Below are 10,644 nucleotides of genomic sequence, written 5' to 3'. Positions count from 1 at the left end.
CACAGTTAGTTATTGGATTGGTACGTGCAAGTCTTATTAGCTTAAAGGAGATAAAAGCCATGTTAGGGTTTAACTAAGTAAAGCAATATATCAGACTGCTCTTAGCGCCCAAGTTCATTAAAGCCCAAGCTTTCATTGCCATCAACCCAAAAATTATATATATATATATATATATATATAAAAGAAGAACAGAAGCAAGAATTTGGAAGTAGACAATATTCAGTAACTTTCATCAACTTTATTACCTACCAGAAATGACATGAATATAACTTTCACATAATTGAGGTCCAATACAATGTTACTATGACAATGGAACAACAAAATGGATCACTACGTTTTAAGGATTTTTCGTAGCAACCCATACTATAATTATAGAAATTAATTATAATATATATATATATATATACAACAAAAAATGATTAAAAATTGACGATTCCAAATGCAGGAAAGAATGAGAAAGACTCTTCTCTTTGGAAGCAGAAGCACAACTATAATCTTCCATGAATCTTCCAGCCCCCACGCTGAATGACTTTTCAAGGGGGGAAGGAGAAAGAATAATGTAACTTAACTTGAACAAAATTTCATCTGGAATTGATGTCCCTATTACCAGCTGCAACTTTGCGGTGACGCCTAGAACCGGACCTCCTGTCTCTTGAACGCCTGGGTCCAGCCTTTCTAATTGGAGTACTTGCAACTATTTCTGGTGGAGCTTCAAGTGTCGATTTAATTGGTAGTTCATCAAGCAGAGCTGGTGGTAGCAGTGGCAGTGGCAGTGGTGGCGGCGATGGTAGTGGCGGTGGTGGTGGCGGTGGCGGCAGAGGTGGTGGATAAACAACAGGAACTGAAGAAGCAAGCTGCTCCAATACTTCTCTATGGTATTTCTGTAGACAGCAAACAAAAAAAAAAACAAAAACAAAAAAAATTAACTTAGAGAGAGAGAGGACTAATTTATATAACCAAAGAAATACAACTGCAAGTGTTGGCTTTAGAGAATTAGTATAATGTGAAATAACATTGAACCAGCCTCATGAGTTCTAGAGAACCTTTATAAAATTTTGACAAAGTTGGTGAAAAAAATACCTCATAAGAAATATTTTATTTTCATGAATTAAATGTGACAGAACTGGCAATATCATCCACACAATTGGCATGAAGAACTAAACTGGGAGTTGGGACATGTTAGGATCAAATTGGGAAGCATAAACAGGAAAACAAGGGAAAAGAAAGAGGAAATTTCATTTTCTCAAATAATATAGGAAAATGGAAAATTTGCAGGGTAGAGGCTTTGATTTTGCTGACTGGTGCATTATGTGTCGTTGTAATGGAGAAACAGTAAACCATTTACTACTCCATTGCGACAAAGCTTATCAGCTGTGGACCTGGGTTTTCAGATCTTTTGGGATCAACTGGGTTTTGCCATGCTCGGTTGCAGATACGCTTTTTGGTTGGTGGAACTGGCTGGGAAAGCACTCTTCTAGTGTTTGGAATTTAGTTCCTCCGTGCCTGATGTGGTGATAAACCTCCCTTGCTTTGACCGCGTGAATTGAGGACTTGGACAAATCCGATGACCAGCTGCTCGCTTTTTTTACTGGCTCCCTTTTTGATTGGTCTAGGGCCTGGGGACTCACCTCTAGTGATTCTCTCCCTATGTTCCTAAATTCCCTTCTTTGTACTTAGTTTTCTGTTGACTGTTGTTTGTTTTGTTGTTTTTTCTTGTTTGTTTCCCTCTCTGTACTCTCTGTTCTGCCTTATGTTGTTTGCATGAGGTAGCTTCTTGAATATAATTCTCTCTTACTTATCAAAAAAAAATATAGGAAAATGGAAAATAGAAAATAATCTGCAAAATTCACAAGGTAGAGTCGACAGAAAGCATCAAAGAAGTTCATGGAAATAGAACTTGAAATTTGAGGGACAAGGCAAAGGAAAGATTTAGGAAATACATGAATAATAAGCCAAAATTTATCCGGAGGTTTCAACCCTGAAAAAATAAATAATAAAAAAATCAGGATTGTGTTTCTCAGCTATTTGGACCTCTGGAGGAGTTGTAAGGCTCCATTATGTCTACAAATAGCATTTAGATATACAACTTGCACAACTTCATTGGAAATAATTGAGCTGTTGAAGATAAACTATTGCGAATTGATGGTATGACAACCATTGCAACCTACCATCATTGTGATTGTGGCTCCCATGTTCAATAATGGCTCAAACAATAAAGATAGCTTCACACTTAAATAATTTATAAGATATAAATTTAACAACTTCAGTTTCCAGTAGGAAAATGATGTACCATATAAACCCATAAATGCATAAAAAGAATTACCTGAACTACAAAATTGCGTCTTTCACAGTCCAAGAACATATTAATACTCCAATTCACCTTTGCCATAATCTTGTCCCTTACAGTGGAGAAACTAATTTGGTCCCTGGAAGTAAAACGGTCCACTTCATTGAACCAAAGACAAGTAAAGAGGTTGCTAAGAGGAACATGCTCCCTCAATATCACACATCCTTCAGGAACATCTGCAAACACAACCATAAAACAGAAGACTTCACAAAAAAATCAATACAAATCAACTGAAAAAAATAAGAGAGAAAGGAACTTGCACCTACCACTTGTGAGGGGAAGTTTAGCCTCCGAATATGGGGCCAAACCTTCTTTTTTATAAAAGTCAATCTGAAAGTCAATAGAGGCGTTATCATATTTCTTAGCAGCTTTATTTGCCTCAGCTTCCGTAAAAACATCAAAGCGTTTATAATGTCTAGAGATCGCAAAAGTTGCATTTTTCCTCCACAAGAACCTGAAAATTAGGTTTTAAAAACAAATTATGGCAATCCCAGAAGATATATATATGTGTGTGTGTGTGTACATTGTTAACAGGCACAGTTCCTATTTTTAGCTGAGATCATAAATGCAAATTACTGTGGCATTGGTCAGATCTGTTCTCAAACAGAGAGCAGGTTTCAACATATAAACGAGCCAAAAAGTTAATAAATTATCAGCCCTCTCAAGGTAGATAGCACGCATTACTAGAGGTGGAAATAGGGAAAGCAGCCGTTGAGAGTTAGTAACTCAATATTCAATCACTTTTCTACAAAGCTAGTTGGTCCCACTAGTCGAACATGATGCTAGTTCAAGTTATAAGAAAAAAGGCTAGAAGAACATTCACTGCAGAAGACGCCTAAAAAGGAGATCCCTAAGTTGAGCAAAACAGACCCCACACCAGGGCTAATATAATAACAAGATTTTACCACAGAAGTTGAGAGTCTAAAGCAGACGAGTCCTGCTATTGGTTTTTCTACTGCCCTTTTATACGAAGTCCTGGTCAAGATAATTCAAAATGATATCATAAGTTTTTAGTTTTGACTCATAGGTCTCTTTGAGGATGTTGAACTCAGCAAAAGTATAAACTCCACATTTTCATCCTTATTCTTGAGAGAAATGGCAACTGAAGTTATTCCTGAAGCATAAACCACAATCATCCAAATGAGACCAGATTTGTATTGGCATCAGAATAAAAAACGCCACAACATAGGCCTTATGCAATGTAGATGAGCAGAAGGCACCTGATAAAAGTATTTTATGCTTTTTGTTGAAACATATAGGCTATGAACAGAACAACTATCTATTTCAATGCGGACAAGTCTAAAAGAAACTTCTTCAAGACTTCAATGTTAGTAGACCCATGTGGTGATTCAAGTGATTGGTCAAGAAATTGTTACATGATAAAGCTTACCACCATGTGCTCTAGCTCCAATGTCACTTCCCCCTCCCATGGCAGAAGGGGACTGTTGGTTCAAGACCCACAGTGTACATGTAACTTAACAGTTCAAAAAAATACATATATATATTGAACTTCCCAACATAACTTAGTCTTTCTATGGCTGCACCTAAAAGACCCCAAAAAATGATCTAGTTTCCAAAATGTGCAAATATCATCCCTTATTTCTACTATTTGAAGCCTAAGAACAGATTGTATGAATAGGTATGAGAGAAGAACTCACACAAAAGAGACTTTGTAATATAGGGGACACATATAAGACATTATAAGTAGACCCCAAAAAAAAAAAAAAAAAAAAAGGAATCCTGCATTTGCAGCATTTGCTTTGGGCCCTTATAATCTTAAGCTTTGAAAAGCGCATCACGAAACTATTTGGAAATGTGCCGTGTCTGTGGGTGATCTTAAATAATAGAATCGATTTATTCAGTAATGAGATAAAGCCTAAGGAACTACCAAGCAAGGTTCTGATTCAACAACAGACAATGACTTATAAAATATAGAGCAAAAAGAGAAGCTAACTAAAATACAAAAATATAAAGGTTTAGGGAAAAATCAGAAAGCAGATGTACCTTTCGAGGATTTGATAAGGATCCACAACAAGTTCAAGTTTTCCATCAATCCAAAGAGAAAAGCGGGCATTTGGAAACATCCTATGCACTAGAAGCTTTGGGATCTGCCACAGGTGTAGTTGCGGTCAGAGCTATTAGGTATATCAAAGTACTACCCTCGTGTATATTGACATTTAACAAAACATTTTAGGCATGAAGTCCCATGAGTTATAATTGATATTTCAAAAAGAATGCACAGCAGTGCTTAATTCATTTCATGTCATGATATCTAAACAACAATCATTTATGATTCACATAAATTATTTTTGCTAGGTATTTAGTTTTCAAGTAAATGACTGCTTTGTACAAAAAAATTTAATATGCCCTGTTTTATGTATAAGCATGGAGCTATCTATCAAGTGCTTCAATCCATCAGAAAATATCTTTTTCATTATTTTATTTAGTTTTTCTTTAATTTGGAGGGGATTGGGGGAGGGTCTTGACTTGAACATTTTTGTGAATTCCACATTAAACTTTTTAATACCCTATATCATGGAATTATTTAACTGCATTAATTTTTTTTTTTTTTTTTCAGAGGGAAGAGGGGAACAGTTGAGACTTGAGAGTTTCACTAAATGTCAAATACCACCTTTTAGGATCCTATCATGAAAAAGTAAACTGCATTTTGGCCATGTTCTTTTGATTGTTACCTTACATGTAGACCCATTGGGTTTGAACTCATAACCAAACCCTCCACCTCATATATGGTGCAATTTGAGAACTCAATGGCAATTGCATTTTGACTGTATTCATCTTCCTTCTCATTCATTTTAAAGAACATTGACCAAGCTAATAACGATAATAATACAGATACATACCCATACACAGAAATAGTTGATGCTACAGTGCCAAATACAGGAGACTAAACAACCTCTAAGCCAAACTGTGATCCCCAGGTAGAAAAAAACTTTATCAAAGTTTCAGATTTCTTACCTTCCCTGTCCGTCTTCCATCCTCATAAGGAAGGTTATGAACAACAACAACTCTCCATAGCCCAACTTTCTTGCTGGGGCCCAGAGTGCCAGTTTTCTTCATGTATGCGTCTGTTTCTTCATCTATAAACATATAGAAGCAAACAGTCTCCTTGGAATAGTCACTTATGTTGCTTGGTTGGTTTATATCATCAAAATTTCCTGAAGAATATTAGTTTTATTAGGTAAGCACATCACCAGCTTTGATACTAAGCAGAAGAAACCAAATTACAGAACATTACCAAATATGGCTGATGCAACAACCACACCATGACACTGCTCCATCTCAAGGAGATCAGCATCATCCATGTCATATCCTGTGTTGCGGCCAGGTTTAATTCCCCTGACAAATCTGATTAACCGAAAAAAAAAAAAAAAAAAAAAAAAAAAAAAAAAAAAAAAGTCCCGTGAAAAGGCATGAGTGAATTATGTAGAAAAATTCCAAATATATGCTATTAATGTACTTGCAAATACATTCAAAGAAAATTTGAACCCACACCCCTCCCAAAAAAGAAGAAGAAAGAACGTACCCACAGTGCACGCTCATTGACTCTCTTATATCAAAAGAATCACTCCTCTGCTTCAAAGTAGGATATCCACCAAAGTCTGAACCTCCGAATTCTCCATCTTTAGATAAATTTTCCTCATAAATATATGTTAAGTTTTTAAGAACTGGAGAATATGAGGGGACCTTTGGCATTAAGGCGATGGCTTCATCAACTGGAAGGTAACATACTGGACAAGCTGAAACATAAACAACCAAGAAACTCAGTGAAATCATTAACATCACCATGATCATTGTGTATATCTTATACATCCTTGCCACCCTGGAACTAAATTTATGTGAATATGATGAGTAGTAATTTCAAAACTTTTCACCCAAAAATAAATAGAAAAGATATCGAAAGTTACAAAAATTTTAGAACTTACGCCGCGGTCCAGTTCTTTTTTTATCTGCTGGTGGGGGAGGCAGAGTGAAACTATTACACGGATGCCCTGGAGGAAGGGTGTAGCCCAGAAAAGCAGCAGGAGGAGGAGGAGGCAAGGCCAAACTATGAACCATTTCCCCGAGGCTCGGTGAAGAAGTTAAATTGTTACTTTCCTCGGGGTAAGTTAAAGGGAAGCTCTCATTTACGCTAATGTTTCCAACATGGTTCTCGCCTTCTTGTGTATCTTCACCTAAAAACAAGCCAAAATGCATACATCATTTCCTCAGTCCTCACATAATTTAAATCAAAGTGACAAATATCCAGATAATGAAACCCAAAAACAAGGATATCACACAGTAAAAAGCTTCCGTAAACATGGCACTTGGGTAAATGCATCAATTAAGTTCGGTTAAATACAAGAATAAGATACAAAGAGCTCATGTCTATTGAATCAACATCCCCAAGTTTAAAAATGAACTAAGTATTAGAAATTCAACTATCAAACTTAGTAATAATCTATAAAAGAATGACCAAAATTGTATGACTTTCTCAAACAGAACCCAATACTAATATTAACAAAAATCAACATTACTAAGTTCAATTACTATAAGCACCTCAAAAAATGGGATAGCAATTGGCAAGTCACTAATCAATCAGCTCATTATTGAATTTGAATTTAAAGGTCAACTTAATGAATGCTTAAACCAAGTCTTTACTCCTAACAGAAAGACTGACATAGTACAACTGTATTCTCTTTATTAACTGATCAATTAAATCAACTACATAAAAAAAATTAAAAAGAGAGAGAGAGAGAGAGAGAGCAAAAGAGGCAAACCTTTTCCCACATACAAAACCCAGACGAAAACCGCAGCGGAGACGACACATAGAAGCAACATTCCAACCTTTTTGCGGCCAGCAAACTTGCAGATCCAATGGAACAACCTCTCCTTCTCCTTGAGCATTTTGGAAGGCTTCCTTGCTGTTTGAATTGGCAAAAACACTCCGTTGTAGTTATTGTAGTTATTGTTGCTATTGCTATTGCCGTTGCTATTGTAATTATTATTGTTGTTGATGTTGATGTTGCTCTGTTGTAGCTGTTTATCCAAAGACCCATAACTCCCCGAACGAATCCCCAATCCACTCATTGTTCCTCGCTACCTTCATTAACCCCTCTCATCTCTTTCCCATTCAAACCCCAGATGCCAAAAATTCAATCTTTCAATTGCCCCACTACCAAACACAGCCTAAAATTGCAGACCCAGTTCACCAAATTAGCTCCAGACTCAAAGGGCACCTCTGGATTTCTCAAACAAAGCTCAATGCAGTAACAATTGTTACTCTCACTTCTTACTGACAATAAAGTTTGCTTTTGTGAAAAATAAACAAGTTGGTCTAACAAGCAAAGCAAAGCAGAATCAGATCAAATCTTTTTTTTTCTTTTCTTTTTTTGGGTTCTGAGAAAAAGAAGTGGCAATTCAGTACCAATGTGTGATGGGATTTCAGTGGAGGGGGCAAAAAGAATAGCGTTTGATTTTGGAGTGAGGATTAATCTAGGGTTTGTTATTGGTGTGTAGGGTTTTTGCAGGAATCTAGGTTTTTGTTACAATCGAGGTTTTGGTTTGAGAATAAATCTGGGATCACTGAAGAAAGACCTCTGTATATTTTTTGTTTTTGTTTTTTTTTTTTTTTGCTAATTTTGAGGTGTTCACCAAAGTGGAAAACTCGTGGAATATATATATGGCCGGAGTTCAGAATAAATAATAATAATAACCAAAAATAATAATAATAATAATAATAATAAAAGAGTAGAAAATTAAAACATGGGAAAAATTCTGATAGGCTATCTTGCGCATGTGCGTGATGTTTAACAATGGGAGTCTGAAACATCACCTAAGGGTGCTCCTAACTTTCGTGCTACCCAATCTTGGTGCATGACATTTGGCATTTGATCTGATGAGGGACGCGTGCGTGTATCTTTTTGTGAAATTCTTTTCTACTTTTTTTTTTTTAATATAATAATCTAGTAGTATTATTATATGACCTAAGCCTTATATTATATTATTTGAATGTTTTAATTTAATTTATATTAATTCTCCTTAATATCATGCAATTATTGCACAACTAGTTTTGAGATTGAGAGAGACAGCTATTGCACAACTACTAATAATGGATTGGCAAGAAAATTGTGGTTTTGTTTTGTTTTCAATTTCTAACATGGATTCTCGTTGTTTTGTTTTTTATTTTTTATTTTGGAGAGACTTTTGTGACATTATTATAGATTTAAGCTGTTTGTATCATCAAGGATAATACAAAAATTGACAATGAATCTGACGTTACAGTATCCTAATCACACTTGGAATTGCAAGCACACGTCATATTCACATGTATTGAATAGTACATGAGTATGCTATCTTTTAATCCCAAATAAATAAATAAATAAATAAAAATTAGTACCATAGTAATTAATAATATAAATTTATTGCATTATATATTTGGCATATATGGCTTCTAAAAGGAAAATTAAGCACTTCAGTGCTAAACAAAAATAGCCATTGATGAAACTACCATGCAAGTGCATCATTTGAGGGGAGAGCCATGGGGGTTTTAAGTGGTTAGGCTATCTCGGATTAAACTCTTGTCAAGTGTTTAAATGAGTAATTTTGAGATGAAATTGTATTCAAACCACCACTCTACCACCACCACCATCCGTCAACATTGTTGTATATATTGCCAATTCGTTCTTATCATCCTTGCACAAAGTCATTATCACCCTCTTTGTTATTGTTAATGTAACTATTATACTACTATAATTTCTTGATTTTTGCATATATTCATTCAAAAATAAAAATTTAAACTGATAAGACTAAAATTCTCACCAATTTAAACCTTATTCGTTTAAAAATACTAAAAAAAAAATCAAATTATTAACCAACCACAAGGCTAAATGTTGCTACTATAGTATTAATTTTGCCATTTTAAATACAAATAGTAAGTTGGATTGAATGGGTGGGAGTGCTATATAACTCAATACTTATAATGGAGAGGGGATTTTAACTTTGAATTTCTCTATAAAAAATACCAAGAGATATCAGTTAAGTTACAAGACTCTTGGCGCTCATGTTAATATCAAGAACCAACTTACATGTTAAAACTTAAAAGTATTATGGAGTTTTAACTATAAAATCCAATTCAAAATGGAACATATAGTTTTTTTCTAACAATTGCTAGGAAGATGCAATATTATTTTTTTTCTAGATAGTTAAAAATATTTATTACTATTGACCCTACAACTCAAACTCATTGCCTTTAACTCCCACACACTTCGGATGAGGGGAAATACCATTCCGCCTAACAATTACAGTGGAAGATATAAGATACAAATATCTGTTACATTTAAAAGTGTCACAATTAATTTGAGTATGATCATTTGAAACCATGTGCATTTTCTAAGTCGCTTCCCATGCATGTTTGTATACAAATGGGGTGAAACCATCATTTGATGCAAGGTCTACGATAGAAAATGGTACCACGACCTTCCTCCATCTTGTTTGATTATGAAATGTTTAAATGCGATCGAATACAGGTATCAAGTTTCCAAGTTGCTTGCTATAAATCTATGACAGCATGAATAAATTGATTAATTGATGCAGCACTTGATCTAATCAAGAAACGTTATTGCCAATATTCGAAACATTTCTTGAATTTCCCTTTTTGTTATTTTCCTTTTCCATGTCAAGTATTAAATTGAAAATGACCACAATTGGATGCAATGGCAAGGACAATGCCTTCCATCATGCCAATCTTTTCTTTGCTTTATTTTAGTTTTTTTCATATTGAAAATGATGAGCACAATGTCGAATAGCTCCATAGGTCTACATATTCCCTTAAATGTCAGTGTCCAATAATAAACTTCACTGCCATGATCTCCTCTCCTTTGATGCTGCAAGGCTTTGCCGAAAGTTAAGAGTTACTTTTCACAAATTTATTATAGTTTCTTTCTTTTTTTGAGAAGAAATTATCCTAGTTTCTTTCTGGATAGTATTTTACTATTGATAAATTGACCGCTGTTCAATGTTGGGACGGTGCAATGGTGCAAGGGTGAAGTGGGGAACCAGCATGGACCTAGACCTAGCAAACAATCAGGTTAATTGAGTTCAAATCAAAATGAGTCATCCAAAACAGATTGCAAAACCTATGACCTTAGAGCATTCACATCAGTATATGTAAAAAAATTTCATTTCGCACATCTAAAACCTATTTTTTTTTTTATTTTACACACCTATTTTTACAAAACACCTACATCAGTTTGTCTATTATACACATTTATTCAAATAAAGTATTCATTTTTTTAACA

At 34.9% G+C, this 10,644-nt stretch overlaps 1 protein-coding gene across 2 annotated transcripts; it reads right to left on the bottom strand.

Moving 5' to 3' along the window:
• Nucleotides 1-218: 218 nt before the first annotated feature.
• On the bottom strand, nt 219-8,011 carry LOC112032389 (probable hexosyltransferase MUCI70). Of its 2 annotated transcripts, XM_065763825.1 has the most exons (10): nt 7,126-8,011; nt 6,292-6,540; nt 5,892-6,105; nt 5,604-5,713; nt 5,324-5,523; nt 4,352-4,455; nt 2,614-2,801; nt 2,324-2,523; nt 1,941-1,978; nt 793-881 (listed from the first exon to the last, which is right to left on the bottom strand). In XM_065763825.1, exons 1-9 carry the CDS (start codon nt 7,433-7,435, stop codon nt 1,973-1,975), a joined length of 1,581 nt encoding a protein of 526 aa, XP_065619897.1. In that variant the 5' UTR covers nt 7,436-8,011; the 3' UTR covers nt 793-881; nt 1,941-1,972. The 2 variants fall into 2 exon arrangements, with proteins under 2 accessions (XP_023920926.2, XP_065619897.1); XM_024065158.2 differs by lacking the exon at nt 1,941-1,978 and having other exon boundaries at nt 219-881; nt 7,126-8,010.
• Between the last annotated feature and the right edge of the window lie 2,633 nt (nt 8,012-10,644).

This window comes from Quercus suber, unplaced genomic scaffold, assembly GCF_002906115.3.
Source record: "Quercus suber isolate HL8 unplaced genomic scaffold, Cork oak 2.0 scaffold_527, whole genome shotgun sequence".
Lineage (NCBI taxonomy): Eukaryota > Viridiplantae > Streptophyta > Magnoliopsida > Fagales > Fagaceae > Quercus > Quercus suber.
Note: the sequence above shows the minus strand (reverse complement) of the source record. Positions and strands in the feature narration are given on the sequence as shown.

What these genes read in the sequence shown, in the direction of transcription:
- LOC112032389 (XM_024065158.2), bottom strand. Translation starts at nt 7,435, where the DNA reads ATGAGTGGATTGGGGATTCGTTCGGGGAGTTATGGGTCTTTGGATAAA. An exon ending in GGTTTTGTATGTGGGAAAAG is followed by an intron (nt 6,541 to 7,125) that starts GTTTGCCTCTTT and finishes GCTTGTTTTTAG; the next exon opens with GTGAAGATACACAAGAAGGC. An exon ending in GACGCAATTTTGTAGTTCAG is followed by an intron (nt 882 to 2,323) that starts GTAATTCTTTTT and finishes TGCTGTCTACAG; the next exon opens with AAATACCATAGAGAAGTATT.